General features: G+C 34.9%; 1 protein-coding gene across 3 annotated transcripts in view; it reads right to left on the reverse strand.

Moving 5' to 3' along the window:
• Positions 1 to 234: 234 nt before the first annotated feature.
• The window catches only part of NCAPG2 (non-SMC condensin II complex subunit G2), a 52,012-nt gene continuing 29,445 nt past the window's right edge, over positions 235 to 22,801 (reverse strand). For all 3 annotated transcript variants that reach the window (XM_026069297.1, XM_026069299.1, XM_026069300.1), the window contains 15 exons: positions 22,469 to 22,691; positions 21,101 to 21,222; positions 20,450 to 20,623; positions 18,600 to 18,670; positions 18,153 to 18,306; positions 17,805 to 17,978; positions 16,703 to 16,819; positions 16,419 to 16,562; positions 13,401 to 13,500; positions 12,605 to 12,789; positions 11,666 to 11,809; positions 9,521 to 9,624; positions 6,166 to 6,263; positions 5,639 to 5,741; positions 235 to 500 (listed from right to left, as the gene is read on the reverse strand). In XM_026069297.1, coding sequence (XP_025925082.1) covers positions 443 to 500; positions 5,639 to 5,741; positions 6,166 to 6,263; positions 9,521 to 9,624; positions 11,666 to 11,809; positions 12,605 to 12,789; positions 13,401 to 13,500; positions 16,419 to 16,562; positions 16,703 to 16,819; positions 17,805 to 17,978; positions 18,153 to 18,306; positions 18,600 to 18,670; positions 20,450 to 20,623; positions 21,101 to 21,222; positions 22,469 to 22,691 — 1,971 coding nt within the window. In that variant the 3' untranslated portion in view covers positions 235 to 442. The remainder of the gene's footprint in view (positions 501 to 5,638; positions 5,742 to 6,165; positions 6,264 to 9,520; positions 9,625 to 11,665; positions 11,810 to 12,604; positions 12,790 to 13,400; positions 13,501 to 16,418; positions 16,563 to 16,702; positions 16,820 to 17,804; positions 17,979 to 18,152; positions 18,307 to 18,599; positions 18,671 to 20,449; positions 20,624 to 21,100; positions 21,223 to 22,468; positions 22,692 to 22,801) is intronic.

Consider the following 22,801-nt stretch of genomic DNA (forward strand, 5'->3'; position numbering starts at 1 on the left):
AGGAAGGCAATTAAGTTGGTTAGGCAGAATTGTCCTTGGTGAATTCCTCATCACCATTTAGTTCTTCATGTGTCTGGAAATGTTTTCCATAATATCCATGAATATGCTTCATAATCTCCCCAGGGACTGAGGTTATGTGCTTCCTCAATCTCAAAGTATTTGAGAAAATATAATTATTATTAAATAAAAAACACATACAAAGATATTGATTTTCCTTACACCCAAATATGACAATTTATTCAGAATATCCTGTTTAAAAATGTTTGAAAGTCTTTACTATTACATTATTTCTATATACACTTTTATACATTTTGCCTACTTCAAATGTACAAAATAACAGAATATAAATGTTAAGTATTAATATTTTTACAAGATAATCTTCTGGTTTCAAAAACAATACATCTTCCTTCCTTTAATTTTCGTGACAAAAGCTTCCGTGTGGTCAAGGATTCAAAAGTTCATCCAAAAATTTCAGAGATGATTCATACAGGGTTCTGAAACTGCACAAAACGATGCATAAGAGAATTAGACATGCTAATGCTAAMTCAATCCTTGACTATGTGATTCTCATAATATAGCTACCCCCTGATTTCTTTGACAAGTTATTCTGTATTAGTTTAAGGATTGTCTTCATAAAATTACTTTTGAAATGCTGTTTTTTTTCTCCTTCAATTTTTCCATATTTCTGCTGGCCATCTCTAGCTAGAGAGTCAACTACAACAATTCAGTCTCAATTACTATTTCATTTTAAGCACATTTTATTTTCTAACATTTAATCATGTGCCTATTTAAAAACACCATTCATTTTCTTCACAGCATTTTTACTCTTTTTTAAAACATGAATCATTAATTCCTTTACAGTTATCTCATACTATAGCCATTTTGCATTCTTCTACTCTTTCTTCCTTTCTCCCTCATTCTCCAGTCTTCGTAATTTTTCTCCTTATCTCTACTAATCTTTTGCCAACTCCAAGCTTTCCATCTTATCCTTATTAGTTACTGCCTCATTCAGCTGCTTATAAGCCCACCTTAGTCCCAGTCTGACTCTGTGTTTCACGTTACTCCTCAATCAATCCCCAAGGTCAGCTCTGAAATTTCCATTCTGGAGCCCCTTTTCATTTTCTTGCGCTCCCTGAAACTGGTCCCTCACCCAGCCTTTGTAGTTGCGTTCTCACACAACTTAACACTGGTCTAAGATATCCCCAAAAGACAGGACTGGTGACTTTGGGCTCCTGCCGAATCATTATTTTGGGGTTAATTGCTGTATACTTTATTCTTCATTTGCAATCAATCTTTTGCAAGAGATTCTGTCACCTGTATATCTCAAGTATTGTTTCTCCATATTTGTATTATTCAAGTACTCTAAGGATGCCCCAGATAAGCAAGGTTAGTCAGTTATAAATTGTTAGGACACTCACGATGAGACACCAAGACCTGAAATACAAGATGCAACTCTACATTTTATTAACAGAATATTAGGTGTTAGCTCTCCTTGAATTCAGACTGCCATGTTTGTGCCACATGACTCTTCTTTTATAACACTAACGGCCTTCAAACCATGACAGAACTCAGCTGGCATAATACAGCTCAGTTAAATATTGTGGGTTTAGTCACAATGCTATTTTGTATAATTTTTTTTTTGTTACAGTTTAAGACTATTAAAATAATAAATCTGTAAAGTTGCACCATGCACACTGAACAAGCTATCATTCAGAACAACTGTAAGCTCCACAAACAGAGAAATTTCAGTCAATTTTACTAGGTGCCCTTACAGTTAACTTTTGGGTAGATGGCAGAAGGATCATGCACAAAGTTATATTAAAAAAGTTACTTAGAAGAATSATTATTTACAGATGCAATGAGAGGAAAATAAAGAGTTTGGGAGGCTAGTTAAGTGATAATACTAAAGAAATATCTTTCAGCACAGCCATTAGCTAAATTAAATTCTGGTGCCCATATATTGAAATGCTATTTAAACAATGTAAATGCAGAATATTAAGAAAAAGGTATTATTTCATAGAATATTTGCTGCATGGAGCATGGTATATTTTTCTCTAGTCCCTAAAGCACTGAATTCATGTTCTTCCTTTCTTTTCCCCCCTAGAAATAAATATTAGCATTTTATAAACTGAATTAATGTGTGTGCCATTACTCTTGAGGAAATTCTCTCAATATACAATATGTTGTCCAGAATTTTAAAAGTGCACTGAACAGCATTTTTTAAACAACAGACCCACCAGGCCAGCTTAAACTGCTAACTCAGCTGGAGAGGGAAAACTAGATTATAATGAAAAGTTTTGCTTCTGAATTAGTGTAAGAACTCCTTGTTTAAGGGCAGCACTTGAAGTACTCCACCAGACAGGAGTTTTACTCTGCGAATATATAATAGATTACTTTCAGGTCTCAATTTAAGATGCTGGCACAAAATGCCAAATCTCTTGGGAAATTAGAGAGTCTCATTATTTCCTGGTATACCTAGGTATTAGATAAGATAATCCCTCAAAGAATTATTATGAAATAATGTATTCAGAAGCAAAGAGTAATAATACTATTAAGTACGAGTTAAAAAAAAACAGTAATATATTTCAGCAAGCATCAATACAACATTGTGTGTTACAAGACTCTGCTTAAAGTTCAGAAATCTAATTTGCAGCATATTGTAACTAAAATTTTGCTAGTTTGTAAGTAGAGTAGGAAAGGCAATGATAAAATAGTTCTCAAACAACAGAGCATATTTCAGACTGTACATAATCACATTTTAGTTATATGTCAGCACACTGGTCCCAGAGCACTAAAAACRGCGTGTCAGAAAACACTAGTGGCCTAGTCTGGTCCAGCATTATATCTATCTGAGAAGGTACAAACACTCGATAAATTAATTAAGCAAAACCTAACTACTGAGGAACTTCCTCATAACCTTTTTGCAGCATGAATTTGTTTACCATTCTGGAGAGACAGAGGAGGAAAAAAAAAAAAATCTAACATTGCTGGGGATGTTTTTATCTATACAAAAATCTAATCCTCCCAAATTCTGCAAAGCTCTGTATGATACCTTCTGAATTCTGTCATATCATAAATTTGATTCTGGTTAAAATATTTGCTATCATGTCCATATTCTCAATCTTTTAATTTTATCTGCAATTATCTCTTGCTTTTGTATTATAAAAAAATAGCCATTCGTATATCATGAAACCAAAACACTGTGTAGCAACTTAAGCTCTTCATCTGTCCCAACTTCTAGGTTGGTTCATCCCTGTTCACTGGGCAGGTATGTTCATACTTAAATTCCTAAAACAATTATCTCTGTTCTTCCTGAAATTCAAAGTCAGTAGTGTGCTAAAGTGGTAGCAATTATTCATTTTAATGTGCCTCTTTATTTACTCAGGTTAAGATTTACTTTAATTTCTCAGCCTTTTCTACAGCCTTAATCAACACAGATGCATAACTGAATTAAGTTACTCTGTTGCTCACTTTTTTCAAATAATTATTATTTTTTAAAAACATCCTGGTAAAACACTTGGCAACTCAACATTAAATGAAATCACAAAAACATCTATTTTTGTTTAGCTTTGCTTCTAAGCTAGGTCCCAACCCAAAGAGTTTTTTTCACAGACCAATAACTGATTAAAAGAAGCTATTTTTTTGTTCTTTATCAATTTTCTATGTCACAGGGGCACACTGTCCTCTGTAGAAACCACCCTCTAATGTAGAAACCACTCTCTAAATTCTTATTCTGACACCAATATTTGTTTTTTATTTACTTATATCAGACAGAGAAGGGAGACAAAGGGTGGGCTCATTTTGTTTTTTTCACTTTATTTATTTAGTTTTAAATAAATCTCTCTTTCTTTCTCATTTTTTGCTGGTAYGTAAAGCAGCGGGTACAAACCATAAGACTTTTGGGTCTAATTCTTAGGATTACATATATCTTTTAAAAAAGCTCTACAGTTGCATTTAATTCCCTTTGGAGCTCTGATACAATAGCAGAYGTAAATGAGCGAATGCATGTTTTGTTAGCAACACCACAGCTACCTCTGTACTGTATTGTCCTGAACACGAGGCATTTTTTCCCCCGGAAGAAATCTACCTCCTGCACTTCTGAACCATATCCTGCTGGATAGGTACTGTATATTCATTTAAAAGTTCTACTACCGCTAGAACCAGTTAGTGCAGCCATTAGGTTCCTTGATGGGATGCAAACACCACCTCTGGGCAAACTAAAATATCATAATAGGAAAGAGATACAAGCTCACATGGCTCCCTACCCTCTTCTCCACACAGTTGCATCCCGTAACTTTAGCATTAGTTTTAAATGAGGGATGCCAATTCAGTCACAGCAGAGCCCCTATTTAGAGGTATATGTCTAGTGACTACACTGTTGGAGAGTAACACGCTTCAGGCCAGTGATTTGCAAGAAAAGTATGCTGGGGAGGTGTGCACAGGGCTGTAGGGCCATGCAAAAAAAAAAAAAAAAAAAAGTTGAATAATATGAAGGTTGGCTTTTTTTTTTTTAATTTAAAGTTTGCCTGCTTTGTATCCATTCTTTGAATGAACATTAAGGATATCAATTTAAAAAAATAACGACTCTACAGGCAGGTCAATGTGGTACATTCCTGAATTCTCTCAGAATTTTTGGATAAATATCCATGACCAGTTTGACTGTCTCTCCAGTTATGCCAGTATCATCTTGTTCAATATCTTGACCTTGACGTTTTCCTGGAAAAGAAGTTATCTTTTCTGTTCTCCAAGGTGAGGAGGGAAAGGAAAGAAACTCATGCAAAAAAAATCATTTTTCTTTCCTGCAGTGTTCCTACCCTTCTCAGTTATTTATCTTGCAAAATCAGTAGATCCACTGAGTTGTTAGTTAGTTTCTGATGAACTTAAAAATGCATTACGTTATTTAAATTCCGCTGGTATACATTCTCTTCATATTCTGTTTTATCCTTTTTAATGTCTACTTTGCATGTATTCTAATTCCAGAGGCATTTCAATAATTTGGCAGAGATAAAATGTTAAACAATTTTAGTCTTAAGCAATTTTGAAACACTTAAGGCAAAACCATTCATCATGATTGTCTGCCTTATGCAGATTTCAAATAAATGATTGCAAATGCAATGTAGCCAATCATCGTTGAGAAACTTGTCCAAAAAAAATACAAGTCAACCACATATGAAACTGAAATCCTAACAAAGAGCAAAATGAAAATCAACAGCGGAAAGGTCTTAAGGTCATTGTTATTCTCAGTTAAAAAATTAACATTGGCATAGGAATGGATTCATATACCTAATACCAAAGTATGGGAGAAAAATCTTCTAGTAATGAGAAATGGTAAACAGATGACTTGCTTTGTTCTATAGCTGCTGCTAACTGCATTTCAGAGTACTGCAATATACAGGATAAGTCATAACATTCAAATTAAATGCAGAAAACAAACTAAATATGCAAAGATTACAATCAGACAGCAAATGTATGGGCAGGAAATTTAATACTGTGCTCGACTCAATATCTCACAAGATTTTTTTTTCCCCACTATTTTAAACCTCACAGTCATTCAGAGTGCTCTAACCATATTACATACGTCATTTATTGCAGAGAGGGGATAGCAGAGGTCAGTGTTCATTTCCCATAGCACATTTACCTTTCAGTGCTGCTGGATTCTTCTATGGCAGCTTCCTTGCATGTTATCAGCTTCCTCTGAACGGCAGGTGCAATATCCTTTAGAAGTGAAGTTTTGTGCTTACCTATTTGAAATATCATTACATTGAAAAATTGGGAAGTAATGATTTCGCAATAAAAACAAACCTGCATATTTTCATAGAACATCATTTTAACAAAAAACATTCCTAAATAAGAGGTTATATATTAATTTAGATTTTCACTGCCCTGGGTTAAGCAAGCAGCTTATGCTCTCCAAATTATAGTGTATTTCAGCAAACCAGAATATAGAGATAGACCTTATTAGCTTAATAAATGGTTTTATTTTTAAACTCAATACACAAAGATTAAGAGTTCAAAGCTTAGCAGCATCATTTATAAGTAATAGGACCTTAAATCCTGTAGAAAAATTGTAACTTAACAGTTAATGAGGAAAAAGGATAAGAACTTGGTTTTCAAAATGTAGCACACCAAAACAAACTTTTATTGGACAAAAATAGCTTTACTGACCTTTAATTATAAGAACAATGCAGACAGTAGCTGTAAGGCTAAAAATCCCTTCAATTTCTTCAGAGATAACGCACTCCATTAATTCATTTAAAAATGATCTATCAAAAAAATAAAGCACAGAGAGTTTGTAAAACATGTTTCTTTCAAAATAGAACAGAGTTTTGCGATTAGAGCAACTTTGTGATTATGCTGCCCTGCCACCACCCGCTTCCGCTACCCTGCAGCTTCAAAGATACCACGCAGGACAAAGCGGTATTTATTGGGTGATTGCAAATTACACTGCTGCTTCTGGAACTACCAGAACTGTAGAGTTAGCAGAATGGTAAATTGCTTGGGAAGAGAATCAAAGTGTTTGTACACAGAATAGGTGGCAGTAATCAGAAATGAAGAGCTTGTAGGGTATTTTAGGAAAGTCAATCTGTGAAAAAGCTACTGGTTCTATAGTTATACTAGAATTTATTAACTCAACTTGTGTGCWTTCTATGGAAGTTAAAAAAAAATTAAATGACTCCAGTGGACTGTTAATAACTACTCCTTCCTCTAAAACTATTACTATTTGTAGGTAATTAGAACCTACAAGTTTAATTAATATTTTGATCTAAAATGTGTATCATAAAAGTTAAATAGAAGTGTTCCCAATTAAAAAACAGTGAAGAACATTTATAACTAAATATAGCCCTGAARCATTTCCAAACCACAGTTTAGATATTGGGAACATGGAGGAATAACAAAATAAAACAAAAACTATTCATTGTATAGGCTGAGATAAACACTAATAAAATATATGTATTTATCTTAATATATTCTATTTTAGCAAGAGATTATAGTATTACCAGCAAACATAAAAAATTATTTCAGAACATATATTAAATACGTTAAGAAAAACGAAACAAGGGAGACAGAAAGAGGTCTACCAACTAAACCAAACTGCAATATGGAATAATGCAATAATGCAGAATAAAATCACTAACTGGTATGCTATCATTATTAGTCTTTATGATAAAGATAAATTTAACCCAGAAGCAATTCTCATAAAAATATGAAAAAACAAAACTGCAAGCCGGATAAAGCAGCAGATGTAAAAGACCCGTAATCCTCACACACGCCAGAGCACAACACTGGATGGTCATCATGCATCATCATGGAAGAACTATTCTGTCCTACAGGGGAAACAGAGCAAGGAAGTGTGTGGCTCTAAACCCGTGCAAGGATGGACCTTTTTAAAACAGCTCCAAATTTAATGGCTCTTCATGCTTTTACTGTGCTAAAATATAAAAATTAAGTTTTCAGTTAAGAAAAGAACCAACCTCCACTTGTGAAGTAACTTTGAATGAAACTAGTAAATAAACTTTGTAGAAGCTCAACTATTGCTTGAAAGAGCTGAGAAAGATGAAACCTTTTTAGGCTTGGACATCAGTATTTATGAAGTTGCTTATATATTGCATTAACGTTATTATATCATTGTGGACTAATCCGACCAAGTATTGATTCCATTTCATATCACTCTTAAATTGCTGATTGATTCAACTCCGATTGGAGTTTTGACTTTATCATTATCACYGTTTAGTTTAGTAGGAACACTATTTAGTTCCATTAAGGAACACTTCAATTTTATTAATCTGCAATAAGACTTATTACAGGATCTATGCGGCCATCTATGCAGCCACTTCCCTTTATGGCAAAGATAAAATAAGAATATTTCAGAACAATAAGCTGTTTCCAAATACATATATGTGAGAGAGAAATAATTGGTTCCAGTACTGATAGTTTCTCACTGAAGGGCAGCAAAGGACACACATAAATGGCCGGATAATGCCAAGTCACTCTGTATTATGACTGGAAAGGGAACGGAGATTCAATGCAACAGATTGTTTAATTAGTAACTCAAAACATAATAGACTGCAGAACCTGATGCAAGATGATTGTGTTTTTGCAGTTTAGAAACTTACATTAGATTCTTTAKTGTCAAAAGCTCTGGCATTGCTATGGAAAACAGTGATAATACCACTAATCTCTGAGATGTTAAATGATTTACTACTAGCATCTTTGATTTTGGCCTATCGATACAGGTTTAAAAAAAAAAAAAAACTGAATGGCCTTAAAAGCCATTTCAGTCCTGAGGCACCAGTGGAAACAGATATGTATCATCATCTAACTGAGATGATCTTTGCACCAAAAAGGTGCATACTAGAAGATATRTTTGTCAGAGTACTCATAGAAACAATCTGGTCCAAACTAGCAGTTTTCTCCTTCAAGAACCGACAAGACTCTTTTTGACCACTACAAGAAAAAGCTTCAGAAGAATTCATTGACTTTGTGTTGCTGTTCAAAAGAACAGCATAAATAACTGTGCTTCACTGAGGCAGAACCTGCATGGACAGCYGTATCATAGAAAACCAGGATTTGGATTAGGAGACCTACTGCTAGGCACACCTTCTGGAGTCTTTCATTTTGCATGAAGACTTAAAGTACTGAAGTCTGGCTGCGTYGACTAGAATTAGAAATGTATTTAGGAAAAAAAAAAAAAAATCTCATGACAGCAGAGACAGGACTATTCTACACCTGACAGATGAGTTAAGAATAGTTAAGAATAGGAGTTAGTTGTCTTAAGCCATGGAGAACCCAGGGCTTTTAAGGAATAAATATTAGCCCCTTGATCATTCAAAATAATTCTGGTGTAGGAATAATCATGCAAATAAAAATTGGATATGAACACATTAAGCCAATGAATGAAATTCACCTGTCACAATTTTAACATATATTCAGGAGGGTACCCACTAAATTTAGAAAAATATAACAAACGGTTTAAGTCTTTAAAAAAAAAAAGAAAGAAAAGAAAAGCACTTAATCCTACTTTGGACTCTGACAGGACTGAGACACTTTAAATATGTTTAGAGTTTTGTGATTTGTATACAGCTACTAGTACAATTGTCACTCTATTGCAGATTTTCAGGTTAAAGGATTAATGCTATTTCTGGTAAATATTCTCTCATCTAAATACCTCTATATTGAAAGGACTTAYGCTCATATGCACCTTATGAAAGAAGCAAGCCAAAAAGTGTGTTTAAAGAAATCAAGATGAAGAGTCTGGTAAATAATGAGCACTTTCAGATGAAGTTAAAAAACAAAACACCACCACATTCAATTCCCCAAATCAACATTTACAAGCAGTATATCAAGAGAAAGGGACTAGTAGTCCCTGAAGTATCTGAAGCAGTGAAGGTGAATTTAGTAAGCTACTGATAGTATCTAGTTATTCAACACCTATTTGAATTTAGAAATTAAGTCTTTCTTGACAACATAATCCATTCCATATTATTAGCAATCTTGCACAAATTAATAGAGAGGTATTTACCTGACAACATCAACTGACTTCATAATTACGACCATTAAGCTGCTTGAAAGAGGAGGGAGGTCTGAAATAGTCTTTGGCATATTTACATGTCCTTTGCTGGCAGCCTGAAAACCCCAGAAGTCAACAACTCATGTATATTAAGAAATATACGTACACAGAAAACATTAAAGCAAATCTAAATTTCAGTAATTACACATGTTCACATGTATTTTTCTAATACCCTTAATCTAATTGTGGAGTGTCAAAACAAACAAAACAAATTTAAATTAGGAAGGCTAAAACTAGAACAAATAGTATTTGTATCAAAGGAAATATTCTCCACAGTTCTGAATGGAAGTCTCATTTAACTAATTGTTGGTTACAATTCAGAAAGGCACAACCTACTCAACAAAAATGAATAACCTTTGTGTCTGCAATGCAAGCTTACATATGCACACATAATTTCTAAAAATAATTTAGATTACAGTGATTTCCTGATTCCCTGTGTCAGCTCTTTTTGGTATCAAGTTCTGAATCTGGCAAGTATTCAGCAAGTATTTAGCTAGAAATTAAGTTTTGACGTAGTAGTACAATAACCTGAGGGCAAGGAAAAACCCAGCTCAGAGGAGTTACCTGCCATAAGCATTCATAACCTACAGGTATGAATCTGCAGTATCATTCAAGACCATAAACTTTTACCCCCGCAGCATCTGTGAAGAGCATGCTCACATCGCACAGTCCCACAGCTGACACATTAACATATGCAGGCAAATCTCCAGTATCAYTTCAGTTCCTTCTGCAGTGCAGAATCTTAGCAGCATCTCTGCAGTACTCCACTTTCAGGCAACTGATKGCTGCTCTATTTATGGCGTATCTTGCAACCACAGTTAGAGTAGAACCTCTGCTCCTACTTGTTAATTCTCAAAGCTTCCAATTTTATGAGCCGTACGTGCTCCTAATACTACATGCATTAGGAATAGGCATTTGGAGTTTYACCCTCTTCCATCAAGGATAGCAATGGTCCCCTGGACTTCTTGGGACTTGAAGTATATAGAATAACCTCTCTCTACATATTCTTCTCAGTATTAGAGCTTCCTTCTTCACCTTCCAAAAAAACTCTGCTCAGATAGCCAGAATTCCTCCAGTACCACAAACAGAGGGACCAAAAAGACAGCAGTATTAGAGACAGGTCTGTACTGAAGCAGAGAATGAAGAAGTGATCAGTGCCGAGCCAGACACCAGCCTGCTTTGGACTAGCATTACAAAAGGCTGCTTCCAATAAAACCTTATGAGACAGTTCCAAGAATATGGTACTGGAGTCTTTAAGAGGTCTTTCAGAGGTCCAGCATTCACCTCCTGGGATCTTAAATTCCCTAATGATGGGTGAGATGAAGCAAGGTAAGTTCAGGTTCTATTTGTGTCCAAACAATGCAAATCCATTTAATACCTATTTAATGTTTTAGAACCATATTTTCTAGTTTAATTAGAATCTGTAGTCAGAACAGTCTTGATACAACCACTATGACTTTTCAGAAGCAGATGAAGTTAGACGAACAGGTTTAAGGCCCATTACTACTAAGGATGGAAATTAAAGATCAAGATTGAAAATACATCTTTGGCTCTCAGCCATCTCTTAGAGTGAGAAAAAAAATCCCAAAACTTCCAATACCAACGAAAAACAGATAGTTTTTGAGATTGCTYGAGTATACTTAAAATATTTCAGCAAACTCTTCTCTGTGAAGATGATGTGAACACCAGCAGGCAAAATATGTATTTAATGAATACAAATCCTAACTCCAACAACATTATAGATGTCCAACATTTGGAAAATATTTCATGGCACTCACAAGAGTGCCTAATTTGCAAGTTTTTCTGGCTGCTGTTTGAGTTAGATAGTGAACTAGGCACCAAGACAGTTCTGGTGTTCTTACACTGCTGTATCCATAAATCTAAGAGCTGCATTTCAATATGAAATTATGGCATATAAAATTTCCTATTTGTTTCACGACAACACACACAAAATCTTTATCGGCAGTAAAAAAAAAAAAAAAAACAAAAAAACCACACCACACTTCGTGAACATAGCTCCCATAGTTCCATTAACATAGTTCCAACATACTGTTAAAAAACAAATAAATGTAACAAAAAAGTCAGCATTAACTTTACCTTCTGTAGCGCATGATCTATCTCTGCTACTACTGCAGCGAGGAGAGTTGAGAGTACACCCTTGTGAACTGCTGCGTAAGTTGAATGCCAGCACTGGACAGTGTGTATGAATTCCCCAAGAGGCATTTGAATAGAGTGAATCAACTAAACCCAAAGAAAAACAGATCAGCTGTTTGAGATTGCTTGAGTGTAATTAAAATATTTCAGCAAGCTATTCTCTGAAGAAGTACAGATCACACCTTGAAAGCTATTGATATATTTTAGTCACCCAGGATAACAGGGGGAAATCAGCAGCATGTGTCAACAGTCATAAGTTTGAGAAACACAAAGAAATTCCCTAAAACAACGTTTGAACCATAAAAGAACTGAAATGTTTTTTTCATAAGTCCTGAAAAGCAGACCATAAGATTTTCCAGAATTATCCACCCACGTCAGTACTATCTAGTGTCTGCTATAAAATACAAGAAGCTGACTTTTCTGTGAAGTTGGGAGGGTTTGAAGAACTTTTGGACAAAATCCATATATTGATGCTGAGGGAATTCAGGCTGGAAGAAAAAAATAAAAGAGCCACAACTTCTCCCTCTCCAGACTGTAATATATATAATTGAATTTTTTGCTCTGCATAGAAAAAGTTCATTTTAATTACAGATAAGGTTAATAATCTATGAGTACTAGGGTTGTTCAGGATCATTGSTAACAGAATGTATTGTTCTCTGCTTTCTAGTTTTTCCATCACTACTAGAACAACAATGCTTAAAAAAGAATTCCTGTTGGAGTCAAGGAAACTTATTATATTTTCAATTAATTTTTCTAATATTATGCTCAGATGTCCATTGGAATAATAAACTCAGAGTGTCCAAGTATAACACCAGTTCACATCGGAGTAAAAGTGATGGATTCATCTACACATAGGTAACAATTTTAAGGGTAGTATGATACCTGAAGCCCTTCTTCCTGCTGTTTCTTGAGCCTACGTGCCACACATTCTAAAACTTTCTGGAAGACGGTCTGAACAGCATAGAGAAGATCTGCCACTTCATCTGTGTCAATATTCTGAGCCAAAGAAGCTTCAATAATTTCTTTAAGAGCACACAACAATACTGGAATACAAAAGCCACCTCTCTCTAGAGAAACAAATAAATGACACAATACAAAAATTTTAATAAGATATTCTTCAGGTACAAGAACAGCAACAGTTTACAAGTGTAGATGATATCATATTTAGCTTCTTAGCCCTGTAGCTGAAATTTTCATACAAATTTAATCAATATTCTATCAAGTATAGATGAAAAATCCAGTGTCCCTTCAAAATTCCTGGAGCACAGGGATTCAATTTGTGGATTTCTTCAGGAACAGAGCTTTAATTCTGTTTATACTGTAGGCATAAATTTCCAAATGTGAGCCAAATTTAAATAGCACTACAATGTTGTCTTCTAAAGTATACTGAGATATATATAATTTTTTTAATCAAACTACATAGTAGTAAGTGGCATCTAAGAGCAAGGAAGAAACATTAGTAATCAATAGTGACATGGTTCTGAACTGATTCTCTGCTTGTTTTCAGATTTCTGAAAAGCTGTCATGACTTTTGACCATATTATTAATGCAAGCATAAGCTGTAAACACCAGTTTTGGAGAAACAGAATCCAAAAGGACAAAAGCAACAATTTTTTTAATGTAAGAAAAATCAGTTAAGTATATAAGGAGATGTTGAGATTAGCACAGAATAACATACCTGTTTGTATAACTGAAAGCGCCATATCTAAAAGGTGTGCTTGAAACTTGAGATTTCCAAGGCCAACCATTATGACATCTTTACACACTGTCAGATAGGCCTAGAAAAGAGATGCAACAATTTATCAGAAAAAATTTACATAAAACTGCCCTTCAGTAATAATACATAATAAAAAGAAAATAAAATGTGAAATCAAGGGAATAATTTAATTATCCTTTGCATTTTGAAGCCAGATTGGGGGCAGGGGTGGGAGGTGCAGGGAAGTATTTAAAAAACATCACAGTACTAACAGTTTGGTGAGAAATTATACTGGAGAAACATCTATACGTTTCATAGTTTGTTGTTCATTTTCACTTCCATATTCCAGAAGACTTAGCACGAGCTATACCAAAAAAGAATTCCTGCCTCACAGCACTTCAGCTTTTCTATGATACATAGTTCCACAGTCCAGCAGAATAAGCATATGTCTATCCTCTTCCAGAAGGTAAAAGTACTACTACTCAGTGGACAAGTATACTTAAAAGTACAAGCAATGGAATCCAGCAGTAAACACGCTACTGTATAGTCTCTTACAGGACAGTTATAAAAATATATTCATGGGTTTTTAGATCTGGAACATTCTTAATATATGGATAAGAATATTGAAGAAATGTAATTTTCAACATCACTTATAATATGGAAAAGATTAAATACAGTGTAAGAGAGCAGACCTCTGCTATTGTTAAATCTGAATATTTCATTTTGTTCCTTCTATCCATCTTTTGACAGAATTTTATGAATTCTAGAACAAATCTTTTAGAATTCATATTTATACTGAGGTTGCCTTGATAACTGGTGCACCTCCTCAGACCTACTAAGTCTGCAACGTTTTGAAAAGTAGGAATTCCAAACAGTTTTCCAAATCCCTCCATTGCCCATTCCTCCAAAAAAAAACAGTTTCTCAAAAGCTGCAAAGTCCTCTAGCTTTTTTACTCAGGCTTCAGATCAGAGGCGCTGATACTTAATATTTCTCCTGGCAGAACATGACATCTCTACCTATCTTGGAAATTAAAAATAGCATACAAAGAAATTATTCCTGCATAGGCACACACCTAACTGTCATGCACTAAACAGACTATAAAGCAAATGTATAGACAGACTAGAGCAGAGAATTTCTAACCAGCCTATATTTACATGAGCTCAGTTGTTCAAGGACACAGACTGCGACTAATGTTAGTCCAAATCTTACCCTTGACTGAAATCTGGGAAAAGACCCATGCTCAATGCTAAAATCCACCTTGGGTTAAGTGATGAGTCAGGAGAATGTAGTAGAAAACAATTCAAAACTAGTTTAAAAAAATAAAATAAACAAACTACATTCAAATGATTTCTGTGAAGGGTAAATGAAGTTAACGGATAAGGAAGAGACACTATCAATGGTGACACCAGTGTTTGTGTTAGAGGACCTATCAGCCCCACTTAACTTTTTCTCGTTTTGTATATCTGAATACAAGAAGGCACTAGGCCTGTGGGATGGCCCCGAGAAAGTGGTGGAAAACTGACAGCAGTACCAAAGCAGGGGAAGGAGGAGAAACTGAGTTACAAGGGTTTGGTAATCCTACATGACACGAGGAGCCTGGCTGGAATGAGGCAGCGGAGATTGGTTCAAGCAGAACAAGGAGATGACCAAGGGTCACTCTCTGGCCAAAGCAGAGACCTAAGAGAATGGCCTCCCAGTGAATCCCTATCCATAACATGCAGAGCAGCAAAGGGCAAATTCAGTAACAGACCAAGGAGAGAAGGAAAGGTGGGATGGGAAAGAACGTGATATTGTCACAGGGAAAGTGATAGAGAAATAAGTGGAAAAAGGAGAGACAGTCCAATCCCCTCTCACATACTACTGTATGAAAGAAGCTACTGTAACTATTGTGTATTTTATGGACAACATTTTGAGAAGGACAAGGTCTACTCTTTGAATGCCAGCTTTGTTACTAAATATACATTCCAAACAATTAAAAAGCACAACCAATATTTCATTCCAAGAAAACACAGTATACAAAATGTGAGAAAAAAATAGGAGCTGCCTAACAAGCATGTGGCCTATTATAGAAGGCTCAAGAGGCCTGGATTTTCTTCTTGACTTCCAGATAAGACATATCAGTCTACACTTCAGTTTCCTCCCTGGAAATAATGATGCAAATGCTATTTAAGTTCTACTAATAAAAGCATATTCTGTGTTTTATTATCAGCTAGTCAAGTAAGATGTCAGATGTGTTTACTGGTGATAACTGCCTATGCTTTTTCTTACCAGTAAAGTTTCGTATTCATTTCATATTCCTCTATTGTGCTATTCAATACAGTGAAGGCAGCAGCAGTGATTCTACCTCCCTTCCAGGACCTACATTACAGAAGAACGGTGCTGACATACCACTTAACTAGTTTTCAGCAACTGATTTTCTTTGCCTTTTCGGAACTGCGATTCTGTGACAATCTTAACTCTATGTTAATGTGTTTTTCCTAAAACTGTATAAGCATTACCCTCATTTAATATGAGGGAGGAGAGACTGAGGAAAAGAATTACTTGGTGAGAAGCCTAAAATTTGGGAGGCCCAGGTTACATTGCCTGCTGTGCTAGAAATTTCGAGTGAGGATTCTCCCAAGTGTGAAACAAAATATGCTCCTTCCTCACTTCAACAGACATGCTGCCAAACACAATAGTTTGTTCGAAATTTTTCTAAAGCAATATATTCCTGAAGTTTGGTCACACTTAAGCACAAAGTGTTATGCTTTTTGTTTTATAACATATAAGGGATATGACATAACTAAAAGCTATTAAAAAAGCTTGAGACATTTTAAGCAATCATGCCAATGGCAAAACCACAAACCTAACCTCAAAACAATCAGGACTGTTTCATTAGCTCATTTACTTACTGGGCTCCAAATACTCCAGTGCACTATGATAAGTATACAATTGCTGCATTTACTACACATAACATATGACTGGCATCAGTACAATTTAGGTAGTAAGAGACCTCTAACCTGGATAATTGACTCAGAAATATTACGGTGTTCTGAAATGCCATCCTCTTGACCACTTGCTAGTATAAAAGGTACAATCTGACTTTCTATCCAAGCACCCGTCTCCTTCAGAAGTGAAAGGTAATCTTTTCCTTCTTCAGAAAACTGAAAAAAAAATTAGAAAAATTTTACCAAGTGTCTTTCCAATTCTTTGAAATTGTACTGCCAGTACAATTTCAATAATTTCAATTTCAGCTGTAATGTCAGCTGTAACTTCAGCTTGTACTGAAAAGGTATAACTATACCTTGTTCTGAAGATGAATACTCAACCTACAATAGAGGCTGAAGGCTCTTAGGCCAGTTGCTTGATTGCAGCTACCAGAACTTGTATCAGTTGCTTTCAGAATTGAGCCAAGAACCTCCTGCAATATCACATTTTTCAGAAAATACTTTCAAACATTTCTTGTCTTTTCCCATAAGTTTAAAACAAAAGATTAAAAAAATAAACACGCTTCCCCAGAAACAGACATATTGTCAAGTACTTTCATTTTGCAATGCCAAAACTAACAGAATCACCAAATCATTGAGATTGGAAGAGACCTCTGGAGATGACCCAGTCTAAGCCCCCTGCTCAAGCAGGTCAGCTAGAGCAGGTTGCCCAGGACCATGTCCAGATGGGCTTTCAGTATCTCCAAGGATGGAGACTCTACAGCCTCTTTGGGCAACTTCTTCCAGTGTTCAACAACTCTCAAAGTGAAGAAGTGTTTTCTTATGACATATTAAGGAAGCCTGATTTTCAGACTATTCCTTTCATGCACATGCTGAAAAAGTCAGATCCCTTAAAAATACTAAGCACTAGATCACAAAAATCTTGAGACACCTAAAAATGATAGGCACATTAAAATCTACCAGCTGCAAATAATCTGAATTAATATACTTCTAGTTTAGAATATTTATCTTAACTACAGATAAAAAGGAAAACCTAGTCTTGCCTTCAAGTAGTCCAGTTTTCTGTAAGGAAATTATTACAATTACAATCAAATTAATTTTGTCCCCAGAAGCTCTATATATTTCTACGGTTTCCTCTAGTTATGCATGTTCAGAGGATATTTAATGCCTCAGTGTGGAACAGTGCATGAAACAATACCATTTTATTCTGATTTCTTACACATTAAACATGCAGTCTTTACTTAACTAGTCAAATACCCTAATTCAAACCAGGGATGGAGTGAATCAGTACAAAAAGCGTATTGTAATAATTATTAGGAATATGGTGGCTGAAGACAGAGGTAAAGAAGGGATAATGAATCTTATTTTTTTATCCTTGCAAACCTTTAATTTGAGTCAGGCAATATGTGATGTCAAGCACTCTTTTGTAAGCACTATTTATGGTAAGGACAACACTACCTTTGCAGCACTGAGAATTCTCAAAAGCTGGTTCAGTTTCTTTTTAGGAACAGCGAGCAGGCAACCTCGATTAGCAGGATGAGTCAATAAATATTCAATGTAATCAAGTGCTAATTCTGGCTTCGATTCATGCGTTACATGGATACGTACTCGTCGTTCTGACGTTTTAATGCTCTAAATGAGAAAGAAGAACAGAAGCAGTATAACACTATTAATATGTTTAATTACAAATAATTCCAAAGGAGAATAATGTAATATTAAAGAAACTCCTTCTAAAAAGGAAAAAGCAAAATAAAGGTATGATGCATTTATGTAATCTAACAACAAATTTCATTGACTTATGCACACCTTTCTGGGGGTTAGCACGTCAGACAACCAGTCACAAGCTAATTCCATAATATGTCCTACTTGACCCCAGCGACACATGCAGTCTATCAGGGTGGAATATTTGCTTTCATCAGCTCCATTGTCAAGATTTCTGAGTTTTGAGATCACACTACAGCTTAAGAAGAAAAAAAAAGAAGAAGAAGAAGAAGAAGAAAAAAAAAGAGAGATACGTGAGCTTTATATCCATTAGTGCAGAAACAATTCAAACACTGAATAAACTAATACCAAAAAAGATTCACAAATGGCTTCAAGCACATTTGCACCTCACAGAACTTACTAGCTTATAAAGTATATTTAGAGGATTAATTTATCCAAATGGACATTTAATGCATGAATATGAGGAAAAATTAACAAATAGTCAACAAGAGATTTCTTTTCATTGATGTTTTGGATTAAAAAAATTAGTACCTGAATGTAGGAATAGCAGCAGGTGGCATAAAGGATGCTAGGAGAATCAACGGAATCATGCAACGATCATCCTAGGATAAAAAGTTTTGCTTTATGATGTGTATGTACAGACRCATACATACATGCAAAGTTAACAAGAACTGAAAAAAGTATGACTACATTATCTCAAATTTAAGGGTTTCCCTTTTTYCCCCCCATTAGAAACAGAACTGAAATATGCTTATAACAATACCCGGCTTGCAATCTGAAACTTCTGATTTATATTCTTGAAGGACACTTATCAATAATCTTACCTTTCAGCTTTCTGACAAAATGTCAGAACAACTACCATGAATTATTTATGACTCCATTACATTAAGAACCATTGCAAAAGAAGTAACTGTTCCAGCTTACATATATCCTAGTAGTGGCTAATATTTAATTGCACAACCACAACACCATCTAACTCCTCTCCAAGTAACCGGTGTCTTAAATTAATATCCATTCCAATGGGAAATATAAAAAAAAAAAGACTGTGAAGTAAAGGAGCTTATATAACAGTGGTAATGTAAAAATGCACTACAAGCTGTTACAACACATCATAACATAAGGTATAGACCACGACATAGTCTCACTAGGACTATATAGAAACCAATCTATGAGAAAGACTCTTTAGAAACAGTCTATCTGTATGTACTACATCCATGAACACAATCAAATAAAATTATTACCTATTTGGGCATTTGAAGAACTAAGACCTTTTTAAAGGTGATTTTTAAAAGAACATTTAAAAAATATATATATACGTAGCTTTTCAGGGAAGGGACCTCCTGACTCAATTTTAGGAACTAAGCCTCTGAGGACAGAGATCCAAGCTGATTACTCTTTGTGAGAATATCAAAGAGCTGGGTTGCTAAAGCTGAAYATCTTGTCTGCTCAACAAAGCTATCAGAAGGGAAGTTACTCCCTCTACCAAAAATGCTTCGGCATGGCTTTCACAATTTCCAAATGCTCTAGGGTATATCCGTGCTGCAGAATATAGCAGTGAACTGCTTCTACTACTAGTTTAAACTAGAACTAGCTTGAATGATGTTGTAATCAACAGCCAGCATAATTCAGCAGACTTCAGCATAAAAGCCACAAACAAAAAAAGACCTCCACTAGAAATTCTTCCAAATGCACTACACATTGCAGCAGATACTATTAGTCACAGGCAAAATATAGCATCTTGAAGAATAACACTAGAACAGTTAAACAGATCAAGGAGACTAAAATTACRAAAATGACTGATATTAACTAACTGTATATATCAAACGCAAACAATAAGTAAGTGCATCAAAATATTATTAGAGAATAGAATCAAATTAACAGAAATTAATCCTAAGTAAGTAAAAAAGAAGCCTCAGCTTCTTCAGCTGTCTGTTGCAGCAGCTGAAGAGAAACTGGATCATAGTGACGAGAAACTGTGTTGATGAAGAAGAGGAGGAAATCATGTGGATTCTCATTTACAAATTCACACTGAGTATTTTATTCTTCAATGGCATATTTTCAGTTACTGACCTCCAAAGTGTTCCAAAAACATTCCAAAGGATGGATTCCTTTAAAGACACTACAAGAACTATTCGTTGCATAAAAAAGTCTGTGTTGACTATTTAAATAATGGTTGATCAGTCAGACTTTGAAATTAGAGAATGGCTGTTACTTGTTTGTGGATTTCCAAGAAACTTGCCATTGTTTATAGTTCATAGTAACAACAAAAAAACAAAAAAGAACACTGAATCCCATGAAAATAGATACAAGACACTTATAAACACATCTTAAAAATTAAGCTGTTACAAGAAAATATAAGTTTAAATCTATGTTTTCTTTACCTTAAATACTTTAAAATATTCAGGAAGTACAGAAGCAAATTTTCTGATGGCATAGTCTTTGGCATCTTCATTGTGATCCAGTGCTTTGTGAATACTTCTCCAGAGAACTACAGTTATCTCCAACAGACTTGCCATGGAGGCCATATCATTTATTGACAACACATTATTCAACATCTGAAATACAAACACTTAGATGATATTACCCTTTGTATTTTAAAATATAAATGCAGGTAAAATAAGGTTTAAAAGAATGAAAATCCACGTATTCATTGCAAAATGGTGTTGGGTTTGTTGTAGAACATGAACTCTGTTATTTATTCTTAATGTATATATAGCTCCTGTGATTTTGCTATATTAATTTTTTGAATATATTTGATTGCAAAGTCAAATAAATTTATAACAAAGCACTGGAATTGGAGAAATACTCATTTTAATTATGATTCACATTCCTTCTAGCTTATTCTAGCTACTTCACCAAATTACCATCATCACAGAGCATGGAAATGCCATGATGGTGGTTTTCCCCTTTGAAATCCAGAGATGCGCAAGTGCTTTCTTTCTGATTTCTGGCTTATTATTAACTGCCTACTTCTCAAAATATGTGTCACAGAAGAAAGTTACTAGAACTTATCATAGAGTAGACTTTCTTACACTTAGGTTCTCCTTTTCATTTTCATTGTCACCATCATCATCATCATCATCATGAAAACTCTCTTTCATTGCTTTCTGGATGCAGGCATTCAAGCAGCGCCGAATAGTTAGCATCAATTTAGCTACATTTAAATACAATAAGAATAAATTAGATATTTACTGTTTATTTGGAATGTTATTAGTAAGTTCTTCTACATGTAATGCTAGAAAGTCATTCTGAAAAGCAGGCAACAGAACCAGACATATCCAGCAAAAAAGATACCAAATTTCCTGGTAAAAAAGATATGGAAAAATGTTTTATACACTCAGATATGAAGCAGAAATGGCTAAATTACCATCAGGATCTATAATTTCATTGTTAAGAAAGTCCACAGATTAAAAAAATAACAACAACAGTAACAAAAACTTACAAGCCAGTCGGGATCAGAGGAACTTCCCACATTCATCTGACATAGTTATTAATATATTCAAACAATATATGAACAATATACAAACACATTTCCTCAGATGTAAATCCCAATTAAGATACAGTAGCCTAACCATTGCACTCCTTAATGAGGAACTCGCCCTTAGATAAACACGAAAGGGTTATGTCACCTTTCTGAGTGAAAGTATGACTAGCTGAAATACATTAGCACATGTTATTTCAGAACTACCTAACATAGGTAGTGAGGACTGCAGAAGAGGCAACAGCTTGGGCTTTGTATCCAAGCCACTCCATGCTAATTACTTTATATTTATCGTATCGGGACTCACTGGAAATAAAAATGTCCAGTTTACTTGTCTCAATAGCACTCTTTTCCAAAAGGTGATTATACTGTCTGCGGTACATGCTGTTGTCACTGAAAGTCTCAAAAGCTTTTAATGGGGAGGAGGGCTTTTCAGATTTTCTCTGAGCAACTTGAAAATACTATTGAACCCAGATAATCAGATTATCAGAGATAAATAATTTCACTTCCTATAGAAGCTTCCACAGAAAGATCTCAAATTGATTGAGACACCAACATATTTTATTTCACTATTTTTGCATGATAAATAAATATTGGCTTAGATAGTTTTAAGGTATGTGGGAGGAGAAAGAGGAGAAAGAAGAAAAAGACAGACCAAATAAGCACATAGGCCAGTGAGTGTAGTACAGAGCATAATAATCATTTTTGCTTTCTTCATTGTTGAAAAAGCCTAGAACTTAAATCACCAGGATTCATTAGTGGTGTCAAGAATTTCAAAAACTACAAACTAATTTTATACTAAAAACAAAAGATCTAGCGACAATGTCCTGTTGCAAGCACTGTTGGAGAAAAACTTTAAAAAGCAATCACATGGTGTGAAAATGGTATTTCCAGAAACTGATAATATTTTGTACTTTACCTATATTGGTGGGGGCAGTATACTCATAAGCATATTGATAAAACTTTCTAGCTGCTGCTGAATTCATCTGGATTAGAGTAACACAGCGTTCACACCATACATCCTCAGGCTGGTTAATGGGGAAGAAGGAGTTGAATAGGAGATTCACTATACGCCGTGACACAGGCCGTGAATCTACTTCAAGACGAGTCAGAAGATGCTCCATGGGACAGATTTTCCAGAACTTTTTAAAGTGAGAAGAAGAAATTAAAGGAGTTGAGAAAGAGAGAGAGGGGGGAGAAGAGAAGAGAGAGAGGGGGGAGAAGAGAAGGGGGGAGAAGAGAGAGGGGGGAG

This window comes from Apteryx rowi, unplaced genomic scaffold (genome assembly GCF_003343035.1).
Source record: "Apteryx rowi isolate R43461 unplaced genomic scaffold, aptRow1 scaffold_29, whole genome shotgun sequence".
In the NCBI taxonomy this organism is placed as follows: domain Eukaryota; kingdom Metazoa; phylum Chordata; class Aves; order Apterygiformes; family Apterygidae; genus Apteryx; species Apteryx rowi.